Source organism: Hemitrygon akajei, chromosome 21 (assembly GCF_048418815.1).
Source record: "Hemitrygon akajei chromosome 21, sHemAka1.3, whole genome shotgun sequence".
NCBI classification, from domain to species: domain Eukaryota; kingdom Metazoa; phylum Chordata; class Chondrichthyes; order Myliobatiformes; family Dasyatidae; genus Hemitrygon; species Hemitrygon akajei.
The window spans coordinates 66,948,514-66,975,624 of NC_133144.1; the positions used below are offsets into that span (position 1 = coordinate 66,948,514).

General features: G+C 43.0%; 1 protein-coding gene across 1 annotated transcript in view; it reads left to right on the forward strand.

Annotated features, from left to right (window-relative positions):
• Positions 1 to 27,111, forward strand: part of wdfy4 (WDFY family member 4) — a 427,205-nt gene that overhangs the window by 379,636 nt on the left and 20,458 nt on the right. The window contains exons 53-59 of the mRNA XM_073025649.1: positions 8,118 to 8,271; positions 10,130 to 10,221; positions 12,174 to 12,386; positions 15,998 to 16,133; positions 19,736 to 19,893; positions 22,354 to 22,512; positions 24,362 to 24,541. Coding sequence (XP_072881750.1) covers positions 8,118 to 8,271; positions 10,130 to 10,221; positions 12,174 to 12,386; positions 15,998 to 16,133; positions 19,736 to 19,893; positions 22,354 to 22,512; positions 24,362 to 24,541 — 1,092 coding nt within the window. The remainder of the gene's footprint in view (positions 1 to 8,117; positions 8,272 to 10,129; positions 10,222 to 12,173; positions 12,387 to 15,997; positions 16,134 to 19,735; positions 19,894 to 22,353; positions 22,513 to 24,361; positions 24,542 to 27,111) is intronic.

Here is a 27,111-nt window from a genome sequence, read left to right on the forward strand (position 1 = left end):
CATGTTCTGTGTCCGGAGAAGAGGAACGAAGTCAGGGAATATGTGTGTGTGTGTGTGTGTGTGTGTGTGTGTGTGTGTGTGTGTGTGTGTGTGTGTGTGTGTGTGTGTGTGTGTGTGTGTGTGTGTGTGTGTGTGTGTGTGTGTGTGTGTGTGTGTGTGTGTGTGTGTAAGTAACAGGGAGTGTATGCATGTGTGAGAGAGAGTGCATGTGTGGTGAGTGAGAGAGACCTTGTGTGTGCGACAGAGAGAGAATGATTGTGTGTATTGAGAGAGGGAGAGAGAGAAAGAAAGAGAGTGAGTGAGTGTGGGGGAGTGTGTGTGTGAAGGAGAGTGTCTGAGAGCATGTGTCTGAGGGAGAGAATGTGTGTGTGTGTCCCCATGCATGTGTGTAAGAGAGAGAGGGTGCAATATGAAGGAATGAGATGGAGAAAGCAACCCTTGTAGATAGACACACAGTGTTGAAAGGAAGGAGGTGCCACACAATAGCCTAGAAGGGGAAAGAGAGATGGGAGCAAAGAGTAGTGAGAGCCAGTGAGGATGCAGCGTCTGTGCAGGACAGGGCTGACACAGGAACCAAATGAGAAAGAACAGAGATCACCTAGAATCCCACTGTTCCTGAGCCCACCTGGCAGTCAGCTCCACGGGCAATCTTGGGTTTTACCCAGACTGGAATCTCTCAGTTCAGGCTCAGAGAGACTTCGATCTTCCCACAGCTGAGCTCAGAGAGTTTTCACCTGAAGGCACCTAGAGACTGGCTTATTAAGATTAAACCAGTTTACAGTCTGCAATACAGTTAGAGGTTAAACTATACTGGACAGATCTATCCTACACTGCCAATGAGGACAACATGGCAGACAGTCACAGACATCGAAAGGGATGAAGTTCATAAGGAATCGAGTGGCCACAGGTCCATATTGATTGGGTGATTCAGGGAGGTGAGATGTTGCTGACACTCAGGTACTGAGTGATGGAGAGAAGTTGAACAGGTTGGGACATTATTCACTGGAGCGTAGGAGAATGGGGTCAGTTACTGAGGTGCATAAAATCAGGAGGCCATAGATAGGATGAAAGCACTCATCGTTTTTCCAAGGGTTGGCAAACCAAGATCTAGATGGCATAAGTTTAAGATGTGAGCTACGGTCGGGGCACAAGTTTAAGGTAGGAACTTCAGGGGTACGTTTGTCACCCAGAAACAAAGTATATAGAATATTGACCTCTTTCTGGGCATGGACAACACAAAAATGGGTGGAGAGGCAGGTAGTTTTGAAGAAGCAGGTAGGTGCAGAAGGACCTAGACTGATGAGGAGAATGGGCAGGAAAATGGCAGATGGAATACAGTGTCAAGAAGTGTATGGTCATGCACTTTTGTAGAAGGAATAAAAACATAGACTATTTTCTAAACATTTAGAAATGTCAAAATCTGAGGTGCAAAGGGACTTAGGAGCCCTTATGCAGGATTTCCTAAAGGTTCATTTGCAGGTTGAGTCATTGATGAGGAAGGCAAATGCATTGTTAGCACTGTTCGGACAGAATATAAGAGCAAGAATGAAATGCTGAGGCTTTATAAAGCACTAGTGAAGCCTCAGTTGGAGTATTGCGCGTAGTTTTGGGCCTTTTAAGAAAGGATGCGCTGACATTGGAGAAGGTTCAGAGGGTGTTCGTGAGAGTGATTCCAGGAATGAAAGGCTTATTGTATGAGGAACATTTGATAGCTCTGGGCCTGTACTCGCTGAAGTTTAGAAGAATTAGGGTAGTATCTCATTGAAATCTATAGAATATTGAAAGGCCTAGATAGAGTGTATGTGGAGAGGATGTTTCCTACAGCGGCAGGGGGATGAGTCTTAGACCAGAGTGCACAGCCTCAGAATAGAAGGATATCTATTTAGAATGGAGCTGAGAAAGATTTTCTTTGGCCAGATGTGGGTGTTTCTGTGGAGTTCATTGCCACGGACAACTGTGGAGGCCAAATAATTGAGTGTATTTAAAGCAGAGGTTGATAGCTTCTTGGTTAATCAGGTTGTCAAAGGTTATGGGGAGAAACAGGAGTATGGGGTTGAGAGGGATAATTCATCAGCCATGATGAAATGGCGGAGCAGGCTTGATGGGCCAAATAGCATTAATCTATTCCTATGTCTTCTGGTTTGAAAGTGAGTGATGTCTTCTTATCAATTAAATGTCACTTGTCCAGGAGAATGACAAAACTATTGTCGTACTGTCCAACTTGACAAATTTTGATTTCTTAGCAGTGCCATTGGAGAGTTAAAAACCATAAAGAAATTCTGAAAAAATGAATGCCTAAAGGAACTGCAAAAGGAACAATAAAATATAATAAAAATTGTCTGAGACGGAGTTGAGTGTAACTGGTAAAATTTAATATAAGTGGCCTAAGGATGTCAGAGAAAGATTGAAGTACCATAAAAATGAGAAGGGACATATTCCAAGGAGTCATGGAATGTGATCAAAAAGGGAAACTCATTGAATATTAATAATAGGTTTGATAGCATAGCTTACAGTCCCAATGATTAGCAATCGGGTTTGATTCCTGCCAATCTCTGTTAGGAGTTTGTATGTTCTCCCCGTGACTGTGTGGGTCTCCTCCAGGTACTCTGGTTTCCTCCCACACCCCAAAGGTGTATAGTGAGGGTTAGTGAGTTGTGGGCATGCTATGTTGGCACCAAAAACATGACAACACTTGTGGGCTGCCCCAAGCACATCCTTAGACTGTGTTAGAATGCAAAAGACGCATTTCACTGATGTACATGACAAATAAAGCTAAAGTTTAATGGAACAAAACTTGATAATTTCACCCTACCAGTAGCACTGAGAAAATCAATGAGGTTGGAGGAAAAGATCATCAGTTCTGGTGACCTTGACATAGCTGTGGTCACAGAACCAACACCATTTCCTGGTTAGTTTTTTCAGCTGAACAGATTACAGCTTCATAGTTGTTAAACTGTGCAATAGCTTCCGGCTGAGTACTTGCAGTATATCCTGCTTTAATTTCAGAATTCCAGCATCTGTACATCTTTGCTTATTATTAGAGTCACAGAGCACTAAAGCACAGAAACAGGCTCTTCGGCCCATCTAGTCCTTGCCAAACTATTAATCTGTTTAGTCCCATCGGCTTGCACCTGGACCAAAGCCCTCCCATTCCTGTACTTATCCAAACTTCTCTTAAAAGTCCTATAACCTACCCTAGAACCATTAGGCTGATCAATAACTTCAATCACTACAACTCTGAAATGATTTTATGACCTGCAGTCTCGCATTCAGTAGTTTCTAGCAGTTATGAAGGAATTAGGTGTTTGGTACAGGTAGAGAAATAAGCAACTATTTTATCTTTGAGTAATTGGGTTGGGTGAGCAGTTTTGAGATGGGATAAGGTCTGGAGTGGGTTATCAGGGATCGGGAGAGGATCTGCTGCTGGAAGCTGCATCACTGCCTGGTTCGGAAATTGCACCGTCTCGAATCGCAAGACCCTGCAGCGGATAGTGAGGTCAGCTGAGAAGATCATCAGGGTCTCTCTTCCCACCATCATGGATATTTACACTACACGCTGCATCCGCAAAGGAAACAGCATTATGAAGGACCCCATGCACCCCTCATACAATCTCTTCTCCCTCCTGCTGTTTGGGAAAAGGCTCCGAAGCATTCGGGCTCTCACGGCCAGACTATGTAACAGTTTCTTCCCCCAAGCTATCAGACTCCTCAATACCCGAAGCCTGGGCTGACACCTTGCCCTATTGTCCTGTTTATTATTTATTGTAATGCCTGCACTGTTTTTGTGCACTTTATGTAGTCCTGTGTCAGTCTGTAGTCTAGTGTAGCTTTTTCTGTCTTCTTTTTTTTTGTATAGTTCAGTCTAGCTTTTGTACTGTGTCATGTAACACCATGGTCCTGAAAAACATTGTCTCATTTTTACTATGTACTGTGCCAGCAGTTATGGTCAAAATGACAATAAAAGTGACTTGACTTGAATGGGTTTGGAGTTTCAGAGGGGGTTAGCAAGAGGTGATGCAGGGCTGTGCAAGTTGTAGGACAAAGAAATGGATGGAAAAGAACGGGGTGGGAGGGTATATGAGTGGGTGTGACAAAAATGGGTCTGTGGTGTAAGGGAATTTGGGAAGAAGGGAGGTGGTGAGGAAGCAGTGGAAGTGATCTGGGAGAGGTTTTAGGGAGAAGATCATGGTTGTGGTGGGGTGGATGTTCCATTTGAGAATACATTCCAGGGATATGTGTTGTTTCAAGGTGGACAATAAAACAATATTTTACCTTGGGGGAACTAGGGATGAGTTCTTAATGGGACAGGTTTTCTTAAGATACCCTTCCAGATTCTCATAGTCATCTCTGGGTCTACAGGTGATCCTCAAATGACTATCTGCTGAAAGGGCGATCAATTTCAGGTCCTCCAGAAGCAGAATTAGGCCATTCAGCCCATCGCTTCTGCTCTGCCATTTGATCATGGCTGATTTATTATCCCTCTCAATCCCATTCTCCTGCCTTCTCCCTGTAACCTTTGACACTATTACTAATCAAGAACCTATCAACCTCTGTTTCCAATATACTGAGTGAATTGGCCTCCACAGGTGTCTTTGGCAATGAATTCCACAGATTCACCACCCTCTAGCTAAATAAATTCCTCCTCATCTCTGTTCTAAATGGATATCCTTCTATTCTGAGGTTGTGCCCTCTACTTGTAGGCTCTCCCTCTATTCAAAGCATCCTTTCCACATCCGCTCTGTCTGGGGCTTTCAATATTTGATAGGTTTCAATGAGATTCCCATAATTGTGAATGCAGCCCAAATGGGGAAGTAAACTCCGTCTAAGGCAAATATTGTCCACATAATAAATACTGTGATCACGTTGTGTAAAGCATAAGCAGCAAGACTTGTCTCCGCCCACTGTTAACTGGGGTCAATTTTTGGATTTTCCCAACTAAATGTACAGAGGGCTAAGGATAAAACCCACTCCCTAAACTACACAAGCTGAACGGATGTCAGGATCAAATTAGAATGAGCATATCTACCCAGGTACCGCTTGATGGATTCAAAATAGTTCAGATGTTAGATCTGTAGAAGAATATTTAGTTTATTATAAAGTAGGAATTTTTCCTTCTTTTCTGATCCTTCCATGGCCTCATCTGTTTCCTAACACCTCCCTATAATGCATTGTTATTGTTCTACCTCAGTGCACTCTGTAATGATCTGATCTGTATGAACAGTATGCAAGACAAGCTTTTCACTCTATCTTGGTACATGTGACAATAATAAACCAATACTTTCTTTAAATTCCCCTAAACTCTGTGAGGCCATCTCCCCAACCAGCTCTGCCACTCTATCTCTATGTCCTCCTCCAAAGCTGTCTTCAATCGAAGCTTTGACCAAGCTTCTGGCTTCCGGCCCTGAACCTTCTGATACATTTCATATCATGTTTGAATGATAACACTTCCAGTTGTGAGGGGCTGTCAAAGAATGAAGGTCTGGCAGCCTTTGGGATTGTCTCATAGTTTCCAGGAATTAAATATTAATCTCCTGGAAATTCCAGTACATATGGAAAGAGGAATTTAAAATGTGTTTCCACTTTTCATGTCTTTGAATACTTTTGCTTATTGTAAAAGACATTGGAGATGTTGGACCAAGCAGGCTGGTTGGGGTGGTAAGCTGCAGAGGTGGAGTCGCCAAATGGAAGTCAGTGAATGGAAACACCATTCCATGGCTCTCCAGAACATCTGGAAAGGAAAATACACCGTAGAGTACAAGTACGTGGTGGTATGATAGTGGTGACAGTGTGGTGAAGAAGGCTTTCGGCACACTAGCCTACAGCATTCAGGGTACTGAATATAGAAGTTGGGAAATTAAGTTGCAGTTTGAACAAGATGTTTGTGAGGCTGCATTAAATATTAGCTTTACTTTTCGTATGTACATTGAAGCATTAGAACACTCAGTGAAATGCATCAAATCAAATCAAGTTTAATTATCAATTAAACCATACATAGAGACAGCTGAGCGAGACAGCATTCCTCTGGAGCCAAGGTGCAAAACATTCAAAATAGCAAACAAACATTCAAACATAATGAGTAACATAATTCAAAATATCGAGCAAAGAAGCATATTCACTCATTACAGTCCAAGGCCGTGAGCAATGATGTCCAGCAATCGATGGTACAGTCTCCCAGCAGTGTACAGACGCGTCAAAGACCAACACAGTCTGAGAATGCCAACACTTACAGTGCCAACATAACATGCCTACAAATTACATATCCTAACCCGTACATCTTTGGATTGTGGGAGGAAACCAGAGCAAACAGATGAAGCATATGTGGCCACAGGGAGAACGTACAAACTCCTTACAGACGGCGGCAGAAATTGAATACCGATCATAATCACTGGAGCTGCAAAGCATGATGCTAACTGCTACTCTACCGTGCCTCCCAGAATCGGAATATTGTGTTCAGTTTTGGTTACCCTGCTGGGGGAAGGAATCATTAAGCTAGAGAATGCAGAGGAGATTTACAAGAATATTGCCGGGGTTCAAAAGACTGAGTTATGGAAAGAAGTTCAGCAGGTTGGGACATTTATTGGAGCATAGGAGAATGAGGGTCACCTTTCAGAGGTTCATAAAATCAGGAAGGGCTTAGATAGGATGACTGCACTCAGTACTTTTTCTGGGGTAGGCAAACCAAGATCTGGAGGCTATTGGTTTAAGGTGAGAGGGGAGAGATTTAATAGGAACCTGAGGGATGACTTTGTCACCCAGAGAGTGTTCAGTATATAGAATGAGCTGCCAGAGGAAGTAGTTGGGGCAGGTGCATTAACAACATTTAAAAGATGCTTGGGTGGGTACATGGATGGGAAATGTCTAGAGGGATTTGGGGAAATGGGACTAGCTTACATGGGAATCTTGGGAGGTATAGACCCGTTGGGCTGAAGGACCTATTTCCACTCTGTATAACTCTAAGACAGAGATCTGCTTGTCATCAAGATTGAAGCCTGTAGCTCAGAGTCACTGACAGTGGACATAGGGAATTGGTTAAATTATATGAAACAGAGAATATAGATTTCAAAGGTTCAAAGGTCCAATTTAATGTCAGGGAAATGTATACAATATACATCCTGAAATACTTTTTCTTCACAAACATCCATGAAAACAAAGAAGTGCCCCAAAATTTCTCCTTCCAGTAAAGAAAACGCCTTCCTCTGTACCCACTTTGACCTTTTCTCACGTGCCTATTACATCCCCGGTTCCCCTCTTCCTTCCCTTTCTCCTATGCTCCACTCTCCTCTCCTATCAACTTCTTTCTTCTCCAGCCCTTGACCTTTCCTACCTACCTGGCTTTACGTATCACCTTCCAGCTAGCCTTCGTTCCCTCCACCCACCATTCTATTCTGGCATCTTCCCCTCTCCTTTTCAGTCCTGAAGAAGGGTCTCAGCCCAAAACATCGACTGTTTATTCATTTCCATAGATGCTGCCCGACCTGCTAAGCTCCTCCAGCATTTTGTGTGTGTTGCAAAAATAGTGGTGGAAGGTTGATTGTTTTGGAACTGGAGGCAAGTGTACGGCGGAGTTATGCCTGGCCCACTGAATGTCTTAAGGGTGAAACGGTGGCATGGCATTTAGTGTAGTACTATTACAGAGCCAGTGCCCACTGTAAGGAATCAGTATGTTCTCCCTATGATCATGTGGGTTTCTTCCAAGTGTTCAGTTTCCTCGCACATTCCAAAGATTGATGGGTTCGCAGGCTAATGTGTCAAATGGGTGTAATTGGGCTGCTTGGGCTCGTTGGTCTGGAAGGGCCTGTTACTGCTCTGTATCTATAAAGAGGACTGGCATGAGATATGGACAGAGTAGAGAAAGAAGCTATTCTCATTGATGGAAGTGCCATGGAGTAGAGGACATGGAGACAAACACTGACATGAGGAAAGTAATTTTTCCACAGTGAGAGGTTGGAGACTGGATTGAACTATCCTGGGAAGTTCTAGAGATAACACCATTCATGTAGAAACTGGATAAGTCTTGGAACAGGGCAGTGGGGAATTAATGGGAATAAGGGACGAGTTTGGACTCAATGGGTTAAATGGCCCCCGGTCCTGTAAATGTTCGGTGATTCTGTCTCTAGGGAGGGAGTTTCGACGTGGCGGACAGGATGTTTTTCAACATTAAGAAGGAGTGGGAGTCATCATCCAGGGACAATATGAGCGACGTCAGGGAACTCACCCCGGAGTTCTTCTACCTGCCCGAGTTCCTGCTGAATCACAACAAGCTGGAGTTCGGTATGTATGATGGATCATCAAGTGACAATGTGGGTTTCTCCTGGGCATTTTGGTTTCCTCCCACAGGCCAAAGAGCTGCAGATTGCATGGTTTATTTGCTACTGTGGATTGTCCATTGTGGTTGGATAAGGGATAGAATGGCAGGGTGGTGCAGTTGGTGAGATTAGGATTCAGATTCAGAATTATTTATCACACATAATTGAAACATGCAGTGAACTGGTTCATTTGCATTAACAAGTAACACACCCAAGGATGTGCTGGGGGCACCTGCCAGTGTCACCATACATTCCGGCCTCAACATAGTATGCCCACAATGTTCAAAATGATAGCAACACAACACACAGCACAAGCAGCATCAACAACGACAGCAAAACAAGCCTACATGCCACCCTCACACACAGTCCTGCGACCTCGGATCAGGCTGTCTCCGGGCCTCCAAACCTTTGTCCCAGGTTCCTAGACAAGCAGACATTGGGGCTCCAACATGTAGGAGACGACAAGGATGAAATGAGATTGAGGTGAATGGGGGTTTGTCTGTCAGTGTGGACTCAGTGGGAGGAGGAACCCACCTCTGTGCTGTGTGGGCTAATTAATGACTTTGAGGTTCACCAAAAATCTATGACATCCTTGTGACCCCAACTCATCCAGAGAAAACAACCCTAACCTCTTCATTTATCACATACCCTCTAATCCAGATAGCATCCTGGTAAACCTACTCCGCACCCCGTCCAAAGCCTCCATATCCTTCCAACAATGGACTGGTCAGAACGAATAATGAATGCAATAATCTAGACATGGCCTAACCAGAGCTTTATAGACCTGACTCATGGACTGAATGCCTCAGCTAGAAAGGACCAGCATATGGTGCCCATTGTTTACCACCCTATCAGCCAGTGTCAATGGGCGGGAAACCAGTGTAGGACTTCAAAATGTGCTTTACACAGATTTTATGCATTACTATGTATTAAATCAGGTTAAAATGCATCCAATATCAAGGCAATTTAATGCCTATCAGACTGAAATACATGAAACTGCTCTATTATATCCACAGCTGACACATCCTTGGCCAGAACCATATTTGTGTGTGTTGATACACCTGGAAGTATCAAAGGAGCTTTGGGGCTCAAGGGGGTAATGGTGGCACTAACTGACTATTTGTGCGCTGATCTTTATGAGTCAGGTTGCTGGTCTGTGAATAATTTTAATGTTATATGAGGTAACCCGACCCATTGAGAAACTTAATTTCACAAAGTTCCTCTCCAGATATGTCAGGTTTTCTGGTTTCAGGTTACTGTCTCTGGAAAACTGCAAATCCTTCCTAACTTTTCCAGGAGTGGATCTCTGACTGCATGAGACACCCATGCCATAATGCCTTCTCTCCTGATATCAGCTATGTTCTTCCAGAAGGGATGTGTGCTATCTGAATTCAGTATTGTTGGCAGGCTTCAACTGAATCAGCATTGTTGGATCCAACTGTTTAATTCTTAGATTAGACTGTTTAATTGTTATTTTATTCACAGTTTTACAATTATTTATATGAAGAAGAAGAAGAAGAAAGCCCTTAACTCTGAGTGGAGTCATCGGGACACAATCGTGATAGCACTTTTTTAGCAGGCTTTCTTGTTTTGACGAGGCCGAGTTGCTAGCTCGATGCTCACGGATGGAAAGCGTGCAAGGGAGCCGGCTGGATTCGAACCCGGGAGCCTTCGCTCTGAAGTCTGGCGTTGATGCCACTACCCCACCAGCTGGCACAATTATTTATATGCTTGCATGTCTTTTAAGTAGTGCCTCTTTCCTGACTTCTGAAAGAATCTTGGATTTATACATCAGAATCAAACAGCATTAAATATATTTGCAGGCTCTATGCAGGACGGGACTACACTAGGGGATGTGATTCTTCCTCCTTGGGCTAAAGGCGATGCTCGAGAATTTATCCGGCTTCATCGCATGGTGAGTACTGCTGGCTGACTAAAGAGTCATAGAACTCTACAGCACAGAAAAAGGCCCTTCAGCCCATCCAGTCCATGACAGGCTGTTATTTGGCCTCGTCCCATTGACCCACACCTTCTATACCCATTCCATCCATTTCCTATCCAAACTTCTAATAAATGTAATCAAGCCCACATCCAACACTGTGGGAGGAAAGGAACTGTTAACATTTCAGACTGAAACCCTGGTGCAGGATTTTGATCCAAAACATTGGCAATTGCTTTCCTTTCCCAGATACTGCTCAATGCACGGAGTTCCACCAGCCAATCGTTTCTGGCCCTTAACCAGCTGTTTATTTATTTATTTATTTCTGTAGAGTGGGCCCTTTGAGCCCATCCCGCCGAAATACACCTGTGTGACCAATTAACCTACTAACCTATCTGTCTTTGAAATGTGCAAGGAAACCGGAGCCCCCGGAGGACACCACACGGTCTCGGGGAGAGCGTACAAACTCCTCACAGGCAGCGGCATGAATTGAACTGTAATAGTACTTCCCTAACTGCTAGGCTGCCTCCCGCCTCATTTCACTGTAATATTACAGTAATGCCATTGTATGTCTAAATTTTAAAACATGTCTAATAAAAAAATAACGTATTGGACATTTCTAACTTGCAAATTACTTACAGTAATTCCCAGAACAGGGGCAGGGGGTAGAAATTTGTCAGTTAGGATTGAATTTGAAAGAATTTTTTTTACACCAGAACGACATTATGATTTGTCTTTGTGACAATGTGAAAACTGTCAGAAAAGTTGATGAGGCCAGGGAGCACACAATTCCCTGTTGCATCTGGCAGAGCGAGGGTTAAATAGACCTGGGCCTGTCTACAAACACTCTGCTGATTTACGTGGTGATTAATAACATCCTCTCTCACCTTTGCAAATGCTAATCTGTTAATTGTTCATCCAAATGGATCAATTTAATGTCTCATTATTTACTAATGAACAGCCAGCTCTGTAGAACTGTCATACTTGTGTCCAATAAACTGGTCCTAATTTGTCTTATTATTGTAATTATAAATCAGTCAGCAACACTACCCATGTTGGATGGTTTATACCTCAGCTTGGATTTCACTTCTTGGGTTCATTTATGTTTGTAGTTTTACTCTTGCACATGTAAAGCAGTTAACCATCCAAGTGGAACTCAGAGAGAGGAGTGTGGAACAAGCAGCCAGCAGAAGTAGTAGATGTGGGTTTAATTGTCATGTCTAAGAGAAGTTTGGAGTGGTGCACAGATGAGAGGAGGGTCGAGGTGCAGGTAGATGGAATTAGGCAGGAGACCAGGCTGGCACTCTAGACGGGCCAAGAGCCTGCTCCTGCACTGTAGGGTTCTGTGACTCTGTGACAACATGGCATCAGGCTCTTCAGCCCATCAAATCAATGCCAGCTATCAACCATCCACTCTTTTTACACTCTCTTCTACATTGAATAACAACTGCTTGAGGGTCACCACGGTAGTGTAGTGGTTAGCGAGACAATATTACAGCTTGGGGTGTCGGAGTTTGGAATTCAATCCTGACATCACTTGTAAGAAGTTTGTATGTCCTCCCCATGAACACTTGGGTTTCCTCCAGTTTCCTCTCACAGTCCAAAGACATAGGTGTACCTGTTAGTAGATTAATTGGTCTTTGCAAATGGTCCTGTGATTAGGCTAGGGTTAAATCGGTGACTTACTGATGGCGTGGTTTGAAGGGCCAGAAGGATTCTGTGTTGTACCTCTAAATAAATGAAACATTAACCTTTAAATTAGATTTACAAAATCTTAGAACGTTGATAAGTTTATTTGATCTTGAATATCAGTGCAAGATTATTTCAATAAATAAAATAAATCAATCAAGAATTAGTACATTTAAAATAAGATGAACTAAATGGAATTAATGTGCTGCTTCATGCACTGTCCTGTTCTCTTCTCACAGGCTTTGGAAAGTGACCACGTCTCCACCCGTCTCCATCACTGGATAGACCTCATATTTGGTTGTAAGCAGAAGGGTCCAAATGCCATTGAAGCAGTTAATGTTTTCCATCCTTATTTCTACGATGATCAGGTTGATCTTAATAACATCAAGGACCCAATGAAAAAAGCTACCATTCTTGGTTTTGTCAGTAACTTTGGGCAGATTCCTAAACAGGTACAAGTTCTTGTGATTTCAATATTTTTACAGATTTCTTTGAAATTTTCAAATTGGTCCTTTTCGGTTATGATTTCCAAAGAGGTTTCTCTGAGTGAGGAAGTGCAGTGTAGGTAAACAGTTCTTTCCTGTCAGATTCCTCCTTCAGCCCTTTACCTCTTTCCCATCACCTCCCAGCTTCTCGCTTCATTGCCCCCTCCTGCATCCACCCACCTTCCCCCTCAGCTGGCCTCACCTATCACCTGCCAGCTTGTGTCCCTTCCCTTCTCCTCACATTCTTATTCTGTCATCTTCCCCCTTTCTTTGCAGTTCTGAAGAAGGGTCTTGGCCCGAACCATCCCCCTCCACGCTTCCTGACCTCCTGAGTTCCTCAGAGAGTCTAGCGCATATTCCTCTGTAACTTCTGCTATCTGCAATGGGATCCCACTACCTAACACATCTTTCCCTCCCTCCCCCCCCCCCCACTTTCTGCTTTCCACAGGGATCACTCCCCATGCAACTCCCTTGTCTATTCGTCCCTCCCCACTGACCTCCCCCCAGCACTTATCCTTGCAAGTGGAACAAGTATTACACCTGCCCTTATACCTCCTTCCTCACCACCACTGAGGGCCTAAACAGTCCTTCCAGATGAGGCAACACTTCACCTGTGAATCTGTTGGGGCCATACACTGTGTTCGGTGCTCCCAGTGTGACCTCCTGTATATCGGTGAGACTTGATGTAGGTGTTGAGACCGCTTTGCTGGGCACCTACACTCCGTCCACCAGAAGAAGTGGGATCTCCCGGGGCCACCCATTTTAATTCCACTTCTCATTTCCATTCCCATATGTCAATCCTTGGCCTCCTCTACTGTCACGGTGAGGCCACACTCAGGTTGGAGGAACAACATCTTGTGTTCCAAGGCGACACAAGATAGAGGTCTATAACCTCTGTTGATACCCCTGACTCCCCCACCCCATCCCTATCTCTATCCATAATTTTAGTCTGGTTCTCTTTCTCTCTCTTTTCCCCCCTCACTATAATCTCCCCTCAGCCCTACCTTTCTTTCTCTTTTATTTCCCATAATTCTCCACCTTCCCCCTAGCCCATTTCCCTCCAACCTATCACTTCCCAGCTCTCTACTTCATCCCTCCCCCCCCACTTCTTATCCGCCCCCCCTCAACCATCCCATGTTACTTCACTCCTGATGAAGGGTTTCGGCCCGAAATGTCGTCACTACCTCCTCCCATAGATGCTGTCTGGCCTGCTGAGTTCTGCCAGCATTTTGTGTTTTTATCTTGTGTTCCGTTGCCTCCAACCTGATGGCATGAACACTGATATCTCGAACTTCCGGTAATGGTGCCCCCAACTTGTTTTCACCATTTCCATTCCCTTTTCCCACTCTCACCTTATCTCCTTGCCTGCCCATTGCCTCCCTCTGGCATTCCTCCCCCTTTTCTTTCTTCCATGGCCTTTTGTCCGCTCCTATTGGATTCTCCCTTCTCCAGCCCTGTATCTCTTTCACCAATCAATTTCCCAGCTCTTTACTTCACCTCTCCCCCTCACATTCCCGGTTTCACCTATCACCTTGTGTTTCTCTCCCCCCCCCCCCGCCCCCCACCTTTTAACTCTACTTCTCATCTTTTCTTTCTCCAGTCCTGCTGAAGGGTCTCGGCCTGAAACGTCGACTGTACTCTTTTTCACGGATGCTGCCTGGCCTGCTAAGTTCCTCCAGCATTTTGTGTGTGTGTCACTGTTGGATCCTGATGTTTTTGTGATGCAAGGTTCTTCTGAAGTCAAAAATGAGGCATAACCTGTGTTACTTATGAATCTTTTATTATGCAATACAAGAACAAAGGAGATAAAGGAAAAAGAAGAGAACAGAGAGCAAAAGACAAAGAGCCTAGTGACAGAGAAATGAACAAAGAGAGAACACATATAAAACCCCCATGTTCCATGGGGAGGACGTTCAACCTCAGGACAGCAGGATTGAACTCTGAAGCCCCAAACTAAACCCACATGGTCTGGTCCTCTTATACCAGACTGTTAATGACATTCACATTCCATTAAGTTTACCAATAAGGTAGCCCCTTTTCAAGTGATGCGATACCTACCTCTGAAACTGCGAGTCTTCCAGTCAAATGGGGCAGCATAGTGGTTAGCACAAGACTTTACAGTACCAGCAATCTGGGTTCAATTCCCACCACTGCCTGTAAAGAGTCTGTTTGTTCTCCCCATGACCGCATGGGCTTCCTCCACATGCTCCAGCTTCTTCCCACAGTCCAAAGCCATACTGGTTGTTAGGTTAACTGGTCATTGTAAATGATCCTGTGGTTAGGCTAGGGTTAAATCGGGGGATTGATGGTTAGTGCAGCTCGAATGACACGCTTGAATTCTGCACTATAGCTCAATAAATAAATAAATACATACATACAAAGGTGACAGTGATTAGCAGAAAACATACTGAACATAGGTGATTATACAAACACAACCAAGCATAAACAAATTAACTGCAAGGAAAATAACAATTCTACAGTTCAATCCGATAGCAAGTTGCTGAAGGAGGTGGATAGATTCCAGGACACAAGGGGGGAGAGAGTAAGAACACTGAGAAGTAGGGTGAGCGATGATCATATTAAGAGGTGGGGCAATCTTGCTGGGTCCTGATGCCGTGTTTCATGGCATCATTTACTCGTTAATTGTCCTCGTGCAGAGCAGACACTTAAGAGTCAAGCTTGTCAGTGGGACTGGAGTCAGCTATAAGACCATAGGTCATAGGTGTGGGTGCAAAAGTAGGCCCTCAACCCATTGAGACTGCTCCGCTATTCGATCATGGCTGATTTATTTTCCCTCTCATCCCCATTCTTTTGCCTTCTCCTTCTAACCTTTGGTGCTCTAAAAACTCAAGAACCATCAGCCTCCATGTTAAATATGTCCAATGACTTGGCCTCCTTGGCTGCCTGTGGCAATGAATTCCACTGATTCAACACCCTCTGGCTGAAGGTGGTGATGGAATCTGATAGGGAAGGGAGGTGGAAAATGGAATAAAGCAGGGGTTTCCTTCACCTTTTCATGCTCAGTATCTCCCATCTGTCTTTCAGTCTAAATGAAGAGTCTCAATCTCAATCTGTCCATCCCCTCCCCACCCCAGATGCTGCCTAACCTGCTGAGTTCCTCCAGCATCTTGTGTGCTGCTCCTGATTCCGGCATCTGTGGTCTCTTGTTGCTGTGTCAGGCCAACTTAAATGGCAGTTAGAACCGTGTTCAGCAATAGCCTATTTATTGAGATTCAGTGCGGAATAGGCCCTTCCAGCCCTTTGAGCCACACGCCTTAACCCTAGCCTAATCACGGGGCAATTTATAATCACCAATTAACCTACCAACTGGTGCGACTTGGGATTGTGGGGGAAACTCACGTGGTCAAGGGGAGAACGTACAAAATCCTCACAGATAGCGTCAGGAATTGAACCTGGGTCACTGGTACTGGAAAGCGTTGTGCTAATCACTACATTACTGTGCAACCATCCTTCACTCCACCTGGTGTTAGTTCCACCTCTGCTGTGTAGGCTGTGAAGTGATGAGCTTTCCTCTGATTAAACAGGCTCACAAATCTTTCTCTTTTGTTTGCTTTCAGCTTTTCAGGAAAGCTCATCCTGCCCGTGCAGTCCCAGCGAAGTATTCCTCAGGGAAGGACAGTCTCCAGTTTGCCTCCATCCAACCCTTTTTCTACCACCTACAGAACCTGAAACCCTCTGCTGTTCCCGTGATAGGTATTTAAAAACGAAGATCTCTGAACCTTTATAAACCTTTAACTGAAAAAGTTTGATGTGTCTCCTGATTGTGTGTAAACTAATCAATGAGAGCTGCTCAAATGCAGATCGATCTGTTGTCTGTCACAGCGACAACGCAGTTGTTTGTGAGGGGTATGGGTAACCATCTGCAGACTTTTGCCAGAATTCCTCAGACTTGCTGCCCAACTTCATAAAGTATTTATGCTGGGCAAATGTGTCACATTTGTCTCATTTGTAAAACTTAAGAGAAGTTTGGATGGAAGGGTTTGGTGGGATATAGCTGGGGTGCAGGAAGATGGAACTAGGCTGAAGATTGGGTTGGCATTGACTAGAGGGACAGAAGAGCCTGTTCTGTGCTGTTGTACTCTGTGACCAAATATAACAGAATCAGCAGGGGTTCCCTGCTCTTCAGCTGGTGGTCATGGTGTCCCTGACAATGAAAATAAAGGGACTGGATTAGCTTTATTTGTCACATGTACAGCACATCGAAACATACAGTATCATCTGCGTCAATAATCAACACAGCCCGAGGATGTGCTGGAAGCAGCCTGCAAGTGTTGCCACGCTTCCAGTGCCAACATAGCATTACCATAACTCACTGACCTTAACCCATAGGACCAGAATGATGTAGGAGCAGAATTAGGCCATTTGACCCATCAAGTCCACTCCGCCATTCCATCACGGCTTATTTATTTTCCCTCTCAATCCCATTCTCCTGCTTTCTCCCAGAACGTCTTTGGAATGTGGAGGAAACCCATACAGTCACGGAACGAATGTACAAAATCCTTACAGACAGCGGAGAGAATTGAACTAGGGTCACTGGTACTGTAAAACAATACCATGCTGCTCATATTATCCAGAAATTAAATAAGCTTTGAAGTAAAAAAAACCTGACCATCTACAGACAATCAGCTGTTTCAGGAAAGGTTAACGCAGCTGGTGTCTGGGTTTCTCATGTGGCCAGATGACAGTGGGCTTTAGAATTCTTTAGTACCGGAAGCTCACTGTTCTGCAAGAACTTGACTTTGATGTTAAAAATGATATTGTGAAGATGGCGCTGGTGAGACACAGTGATGCGTTGCAGGCAGCAAACAGAACTACTAATAATTCTATCAAATATACTTTTTCTGGATCTCTGCAATCTGCAGCCTGTAATTTCTCGCTGAGAAGCATGCTTTTGAAGTGTCTGTATGACCTGGCATTTTACTGGTATCCTGAAATATTTGGTGAAAATGTGTGTATGGCATTTGGGCTGGGCTGAATCTTCAGGCCAGACTGAAGAGGTGGGGCATGGGCCCAAAAGCTTATAATGAACTGATGTTTGGCTGATTCAAGCACCAAGCCAGATTAAAATGATTAAGTTGTTGAGGCTGAGGGTGGAGGACCAAATCACTACTCCTCACTTACCTCAGCTGCATCTTGTAGGCATCGCACTTGCTCAGAGATGAACTGGCTCTGTGGCTGTGGACTGTAGCCATCGGGCTTTTGGACCGGCTGGAGCCCAACTGGCTCCGTGGTGTGGAATTTGGGGTGTCTGCAGTTCATGTTCTGTGGATTGTTTGCTTTTTTAAAAATCATTTACACAATTTGTTCTTTCTTTTTCACACATTGGATGTACAGTATGACTGTCTTTGTAGTATGGGTTCCTTTGTGAATTTTATTACATTTTTTTAGAAACATAGAAAACCTACTGCACAATACAGACCCTTCAGCCCACAAAGTTGTGCCAAACACTTGTACCTATAGCCCTCTATTTTATTAAGCTCCACGTACCTATCTAAAAGCCTCTTAAAAGACCCTATCGTATCCGCCTCCACCACCGTTGCCAGCGGCCCATTCCACGCACTCACCACTCTCTGAGTAAAATCTTACTCCTAACATCTCCTCTGTACCTACTCCCCAGCACCTTAAACCTGTATCCTCTTGTGGCAACCATTTCAGCCCTGGGAAAAAGCCTCTGACTATCCACACGATAAATGCCTCTCATCATCTTGTACACCTTTATCAGGTCACCTTTCATCCTCCATTGCTCCAAGGAGAAAAGGCTGAGTTCACTCAACCTATTCTCATAAGGCATGCTCCCCAATCCAGGCAACATCCTTGTAAATCTCCTCTGCACCCTTTCTATGGCTTCCACATCCTTCCTGTAGTGAGGCGACCAGAACTGAGTACAGTACTCCAAGTGGGGTCTGACCAAGGTCCTAAATAGCTGCAACATTACCGCTCGGCTCCTAAATTCAATTCCATGATTGATGAAGGCCAATACACCATACACCTTTTTAACCACAGAGTCAACCTGCGCAACTGCTTTGAGTGTCCTATGGGCTCAGACCCCAAGATCCCTCTGATCCTCCACACTGCCAAGAGTCTTACCATTCATGCTATATTTGACATGATATATGTATATATATATATGTATATATATATATATATATATGTGTGTGTGTATATATATATATATGTATATATATGTATATATATATATGTATATATGTATATGTATATGTATATATATATGTATATATATATGTATGTATATATATGTATATATATGTATGTATATATATGTATATATGTATATATATGTGTATATATATGTATATATGTGTATGTATATATATGTATGTATATATATGTATATATATATGTATATATGTATATATATATGTGTATATATATATGTATATATATATATATGTATATATATATATGTGTGTGTGTATGTGTGTGTGTATATATATATATATATATATATATATATATATGACATATATATATGTCATATCTGCCATCATATTTGACCTACCACAATGTACCACCTCACACTTATCTGGGTTGAACTCCATCTGCCACTTCTTGTGCCTGCAAGAAGGTTGCATGTGGTATACATTGATAATAACTATACTTTGAACTTTTTGATGGTCCGTGCTTTGATTACAGAATTACTGCACTGCCGGTGTTATTCAGCGTTGCCTGCTTGGTCTTTGTGATTTATTCTCCTTGCTGAGGATGTAAAGCAATGTATTGTACACTACAGTAGCATAACGGTTAGCACAATCACTTTACTGACCCAGTGTTCATTGATCGGGGATTGATTCCCATCACACTCTGTAAGGAGTTTGTACTTCCTTTCCTGCGTGGGTTTCCTCTGGATTCTCTGGTTTCCACCCATGTTCCAAAGACGTGTGGGTTAGTAAGTTGTGGGCGTGATATGTTGGCACTGGAAGCATGGTGATACTGCAGGCTGCCCCAGCAGATCCTTGGACTGTGTTGGTCATTGATGCAAATGACGCATTTCATTGTGTGTTTCAATGTACATGTGATAAATAAAGCTAATTTTAGCATTCCAAAGACATGCTGGCTGGTACAAATTGAAAATTATCCTCTGTAAAAGGCTGCACTTTTCTGGGTGCTCAGATTTCCTTCCACATTCCAAAGGATAGTAGGCCAATTGGTCATTGTAAATTGCCCTGTGATTAGGCTAGAGTTGCTGGGCAGTATGGCACATTGGACTAGATCAACCTGTTCTGCACAGTGTCTCTAAATAAATAAATGATCCTTACTGTTCTCATTTCACACAGCGTTAATGAATGGAGCCGTTGGACACATCGTTGTCACTGAGAAAGAAATCCTTGCTGTGGAGAAGAACTCTTTGCTCATGCCACCTGTCTGGAACAAAACCTTCTCCTGGGGCTATGATGACTTCAGCTGTTCCCTGGGAAGCTATGGTAACAGCAAGGTGCGTAAAATACATAAACTGCTGATAGCCAATATTTCTTCATCTTCTGCCTTCAAGACCACACAATGACATGAACATTGAATTCTCCATTTTCATGTAACCTCCTCCTTCTCTAAACCTCTTCTCTCTCTCTCCCTCCCCCTCTCCTAATCCATTCAGCACCTCCCACACTCCCACCATCCCCATCACCCTCTCCAGACACTCCATCTACCCACCAGCTACATGCTCCTCCCACTTGGATCCCTCCCATCTGCTCCCCCCCACATCTCCCCTTTTTAGGTTCCATGCTCCACTCTTTCATGTCAGATTCCACCATCTGTGCTGCAACCTCGACGGACACCACATGTTTGTGAATATTGCGAAAATTACAGGATAGGAAATAGGAGGGGGTCACTTTACACCTGCTCCATCCCTGAACAGGATCATGACTTGGAGTATTGTGAACAGTTTTGGGTCTCTTATCTAAGAAAGAATGTGCTAGCATTCGAGAGGGACCAGAAGATGTGCATGGAAATGATCCCAGGAATGAAAGGATTTGATGGCTCTGGGCCTGTACTCGCTGGTGTTTAGAAGAATGGGGGAGGCAGGAATCTCATTGAAACCTACCGAATATTGAAAGGCCTAAATAGAGTGAATATTTCCCTTGGTGAGAGAGTCTAGGAGCAGAGGGCACAGCCTCAGAATTCAAGGAGTTCCCTTTAGAACAGAGATGAGGAGGAATTTCTCTAGCCTGAGGGTGGTAAATCTGTGGAAGTCATTGCCACAGACAGTTGTGGAGGCCAAACCATTGGGTATCTTTAAAGCAAAGGTTGATAGATACTTAATTAGTAAGGGCATCAAATCAACTATGATGAAATGGTATAGCAGACTCAGTAGGTCGAATGGCCTAATTCTATTCTTGTGTCTGATGGGCTAATGGTCTTACGAAGAAAGATCAAGCCCACTTTCCCGTCTTTGCCCCATAACCCTTGATTATTTGCAGATTTAAAATCTACCTCCTTTCCTAATATATTCATAGATTCAATGTCAACAACTCTCTGAACAAGGAATTCCAAAGACTGACAACACTTGGGAGAGGAAGTGTATGTCCTACTATCCTGAGACTACTTTGTCTAGTACTGGAATCTCCCAAGTGGGGAAGTCTAACCTCCCAGTGTTTGCCATTGAACCCTCTATAAATCCCATGTTTTAATTACATCATCTCTTTCTCTAAGTTCATTGAGCTACCTACCCAAGCTGCTGAACCATTCCTTGTAAATCAGTTGCTCCAAACCTGGATTCTGCAGGATGACAACTACCCTCTCAGAATCAGAATGCGGTTTAATATCACTGCAATATTTCATGAAATTTGTTGTTTTGTGGCAACAATACATTGTATCACATATTAATAAAATACTATAAATTACAATTGGAAGTACAAATGTTTGTATATAAAAGTGAAATTAAATAAATAGTGCAGAAAGAGAGCAAAAAAATAGTTAAGGAGTGTTGATGGGTTCATTGCCCATTCAGAAATCTGATGGCAGAGGGGAAGAAACTGTTGTTGAAACGTTGAGTGTGAGCCTTCAGGCTCCTGTATCTCTGCCTTGATGAGAAGAGGGAATGGAACTAATGTATTATCACTTGAAATGTTCTTTTTGATGAAACAAATATACGAGACAAGCAGATAGTGAGACTCTGTGCTGTGTCTGATCCCAGTTAGTCAGGTTTCTGTACAGTCTAGCTGTGAGTGAGAGATGGTGGTCACAGGAGAAAGAGACACAAAGACAGGTAGGCTTCCCGAGAAGCGGAGATTGGAATGCAAACAAAGGCAGCAGAGGCGGTTGATTGAATTGTGAAGCTGACCAAGTAAGGTGGAGTCACAGAGAGAAATAACAGGCGTCCACCTCCTGCTCTCCCCTCCCCTGCCTGGATCCATCTCCCCATCACTTAGTGGTGACACGGTAGTGTAACAGTTAGAGTAATACAAATACAGTGCCAGTGACACAGGTTCAATTACGTTGTTCCTTGTAAGGAGTTCCCATTCTTTCTGTAACTATGTGGGTTTCCTTCCACATTCTAAAAATGCACAGATTAGTAGATTACTTGGTCACGCGTGTAATTGGGTAGCATGGGCTCATTGGCCTGTATCTCTTAATAAAAATAAATACATAAATACCACCCCTTCACCCGGTTCCAAGTATTACCTGCTAGTTCCCGCCTCATCAGTTCCCTTCACCTTTCTAAACTGACTACCTCCCCTCTACACTCAGTTCTGGAGCAGGGTCATAACTTGAAACATCTTCCACCCCATGCATCCACAGATGCTGCCCGACCTGCTGAGTTCCTCCAGCAGACTCTTTTTGCCAATCTGTTAATCTCGCAATTTGCTTTAGATATTTTGAAGTGCAGGTGGACTGAGAGATTCAGCACATATTGAACCAGGCCACACTATTGAACGTGCTCTCCTTGCTAACACAGAGCCTGATGGTGTTTGAATGCCTGTCGGACTGGGGACAGTGCCTGTGTGCTGTGTGCCCAACGCCCACCATGGTTCTTACTGGCGGGACGAGCAGCGTGATCTGCGTATGGAAAATATCGAGCAGCAAAGAAAAATCGAAAAACATGGTGTTGAAAGAGGTGAATTGATTTTTTTTGCTCATCAAAATCACTGAAAGACCGTGAACATCAACACCCCAGTATTCATGGACTCCAGTCTGAAAGTGACATATTCATTCATACCCCATCCATTAACCAATCAGCCCACAACATCATATGCTCTGATTTGGTTCAACAGTTTCTTATGTGGTACCTTATCACAGGTGTTTTGAAAATCCCGATGAAGGACCTCAGCCTGAAACATAGACTCTTTATTCCTCTCCATAGATGCCAGATAATCTGCTGAGTTTCTCCTTCATTTTGTGTGTGCAACTAAAGTTCCAGTGGTTTTGTTAGGCATGCTTTAAATTTCAGAAATTCATGGTGGCTTTGTCCAAACCTATTATTATTTTTTAAGTGCCTTTTTAACTAATACCTTAATATCAAATTCTAACATTTTCCTAACTCTGATAGAATGCTGACTGGTCAATAATTTCCTATTTTGTCTCTCCCTCCTTTCTTTAGTAATATGGCTATGTTTGCTACATTCAGAATCAGAATTAGTTTTATTGTCACTAACCTACTGTATGTCGTGAAATTTGTTGTTTTATGGCAGTAATTCCAATTAGTATCAGCTATTCTTGATTCTGACTTCTGCATGGACCCTCAACCCACACAGCCACTGTTTCCCATGCTCACCTCCCTGGTGACAAACTGGAACTCATGATGTTTCTCGCTGCTGTGTGGAATTGAATAACTCCTTGTGTAGTGCCAGACTCTTGGCTGATTTATTATCCCTCTCAACCACATTCTCCTGCCTTCTCCCCATAAGCTTGGTTCCCTTACTAATCAAGAACCTATTAACCTCCAAATATACCCAATGACTTTGCCTCCACGGCCATCCGTGGCAATAAATTCCACATATTCATCACTGTCTGGCTAAAGAAATTCCTCCTCATCTCTGTTCTGGTGGAGCAGATTTGAGGGGATGAATGGCCTAATTCTGCTCCTATGTCTTATGGTCTTTAAATCAGATCTTTGCTGGATCAGTCCTAGTCTTCTCTAGCATTTCCTTTCATTCTCGTACTGAACGATGGCTTTGAGAGAGGGTCATAAAATATAATATATGTGATAGTTTTCTGAGTTGATTGAAAATATTTAATTTTAGTGAAAATATCCTCATACATACACTCAGTGGCAAATTTATTAGGTACACCTTTACACCTGCTCATTAATGCAAATATCTAATCAGCCAATCATGTGGCCACAACTCAATGTATAAAAGCATGCAGTTAGATTCAGGAGGTTCAGCTGGTATTCAGGCCAAATATCAGAATGGGGAAGAAATGTGATCTAAGTGAATTTGATTGTTGGTGCCAGATACGGTGGGTTGAGTATCTCAGAAACTGCTGATCTCCTGGGAGTTTTATGCACAGCAGTCTCTGGAGTTTATGGAGAGTGGTGAGAAAAATAAAGATCACCCAGAGAGTAGCAGTTCTGTGGGTGAAAGTGGTCTGTTATTGAGAGAGGTCAGAGGAGAATAGCCAGACTGGTTCAAGCAGATAGGAAGGTGGTAATAACTTAAATAACCACACATTACAACAGTGGTGTGCAGAAGAGAATCTCTGAATCCTAGAGGTAGATAGGCTGTGGCAGTAGGAGGCCACACCAGATTCCACTCCTGCCACTGAATGTGTTATTGTCAAAGAATTGGAGAGCAATATGATACTGAAACTGGCGCCTCAGTCCATCAAAGTTTTGCCAGTTACATAGTTTGTACCTTTCCAGGCTTTGTCCATTCAAGTACTTTCTAGAAAGTAATAATCACTTAAAAAATTACTTAAAGGTACGACATCATGAACTCACAAATGTGATTTATTCTTTATCCGAGGTTCTTCATGGACACACAGAAGCTGTCACTAGCTTGGCGGTATGTTTACCTTATAATGTGATCGTGAGTGGATCACGCGATAGGACCTGCATCATCTGGGACCTTAACACCCTGACCTATCTCAGTCAGCTCCAACAGCATGAAGCAGCAGTTTCCACAGTCTCCATCAACAGCGTAACTGTAAGCCCCTTCTCACATCTCTCTACTCAATCAGAGTGAGACTCATGGTTTGTATCAATGACTTACGTTGTGAACTTTATTGTTTTGTGGCAGCAGGACAGTGCAAAATGTTTATTTATTATCTAGAGATACAGCACGAAACAGGCCCTTCCAGCACACCAAGCTTCACTGCCCAGCAACTCACCTATTTTACTGTAACCTAATCACAGGACTATTTACCCAATTAATCTGCTAACTGGTATACCTTTGGAATGTAGTAGGAAACTGGAGCACCCAGAGGAAATCCACAATGTCATGGGGAGAACGTAGAAACTTCTTACAGACAGAGCCAGAATTTGACTCCAAACTTGGGAACACCTCGAGCTGTAGTAACAGCATGCTAACTGCTACACAATTGTGGCACCCGTAGTATACTGTAAATTACAATATTAAAATATTAATAATAATATATATATAATAAATTAAATAAGAAGTGCAAAAAGAAAACGAAAATAGTGACATAATGTCCATGGATAATTGTATCTAGAAACATACAACAATCAGAATTTTTTTAACATAACCAGTTTAACCTACACTATTAAAGCTTGCTTGTGTAAGATAAAATACTGAAGTTTTACTCTGTAGTCAGCTGTGCCTATTCATGCCAGAACGGCTAGGAAGAGTGGTTCGATCACAGTAAGGATTTGCTTTGAGTGCAGATTCCTGTGATGTGTCTCACCAGACGCAGAGGTCAGGGTTGAATGTTTGTTAATGAGGACTGTTGTAGAGGATGTCAGTGATGGTCAAGTAGTACACAACGTCCCTGTGTGACAGTTGCCAGACTTAATGATATACCTACTTAGAAACAAGAAAGTCTGATGTGCATACGCGGCCCATTTCTATGAATGGCAGAACTAGTTTCCTTTTTCCCTCTATTTTGAGTTATTGTTCTTCACAATCAGTTTTCTGTGTTTTTAAAGCCATCACTCCAGTATTGAGTACTGAGTGATATTGTGCTTTTTCCAACTTATGGGCAAAATCAACTTCTGGGCATCTGGAGACAGCTTGTAAGTGTTGCCATGCATCTGGCACCAATGTACCATGCCCATCGCTTACAAATCCTAACCTGTAAGTCTTTGGAATGTGGGAGGAAACTGGAGCACTTGGAGGAAACCCATGCAGATAGAGGGAAAACATTCAAGCTCCTTGCAGTCAATGGGGAAAATTGAACCCCGATTGCCGGCACTAGACACAATCCGTTACACTGGTGTGCCGTGTCACGCTGACTTTTACACTATCGTGCCACCCTCCGCGCAGATTACTTGTACAGCACATTTTTAAAGGTGGTCTACTCGCAATATCAGGGAAACTATCTTGGGGTACCATAGAGGTTACAGCTATTACTGCTTGGGGCATTGGAGTTTGGAGTTCAATGTCAGCAACCACTGTAAGAAAGTTAGTGCATCATTTTCATATGTGCATCTGTTTCCTTCAAGTACTTGCGTTCCCTCCCACAGATAAAGTAGGTCAGTACGTTAATTGGTTTGCTGATTTCCTCCAGCATTTTGTGTGTGTTGATTGTTGAAAGCAAACAGATTAGCTACTGGCGCCAATAGTTATACTGTTTATTTTTAAACTTGTATCACATATGCATCTCATTATTTGTTAATTTATTAGCGGTTGTATTACTTCATGTTGTGTGTACTGTGTCATGCATCTTGGTCCAGAAGAACATTGTTTTGTTTGGTGGTAAACAATTGTACTGTTGAATAACAATAAACTTGAACTTGAAGGTGATACATCAGTATATGGAGATATCGGAATGCAGAATGTAGTACATTGTCTATTGAGAGTATTCATCCGTTTAGAAGTTTTCATGTTTTGTTGTTTTACAACATTGAATCACAATGGATTTAATTTGGCTTTTTTAACACCGATAAACAGAAAAAGACCCTTTTGTGTTAAAGTGAAAACAGATCTCTATAAAGTGATCAAATTAATTACAAATATAAAACACAAAATAATTGATTTTATAAGGATTCACTCCTTTCAAGTCAGTATTTAGTAGGTGCACCTTAGGCAGCAATTACAGCTTTGAGTCTGTGTTGATAGGTCTCTATCAGCTTTGTTCATTTGGACACTGAAATTTTTCCCTGTTCTTCTTTACAAAACTGTTCCAATTGCATGGGGATCGTGAGTGAACAGCCCTTTTCAAGTCCAGCCGCAACTTCTCAATTGGATTGAGATCTAGATTCTGACTTGGCCTCTCCAGGACATCAACTTTGTTGTTTTTAAGCCATTCCTGTGTAACTTTGGCTTCATGTTTGAGTCATCGTCTTGCTGGAAAATAAATCTTCTCCCAGACTGCAGTTCTCTGGCAGACTGCATCAAATTTTCCTCTAAGATTTCCCTGTACTTTGCTGCATTCATTTTACTCTTTACCTTCACAAGCCTTCCAGAGCCTGCTGCAGTGAAGCATCCCCACAGTATGATGTAGCCACCACCATGCTTCATGGTAGGGATGATGTATTTTTAATGATGTGCAGCATTTGGCTTACGCCAAACATGGTGTTTAGGCGGATGGCCAAAAA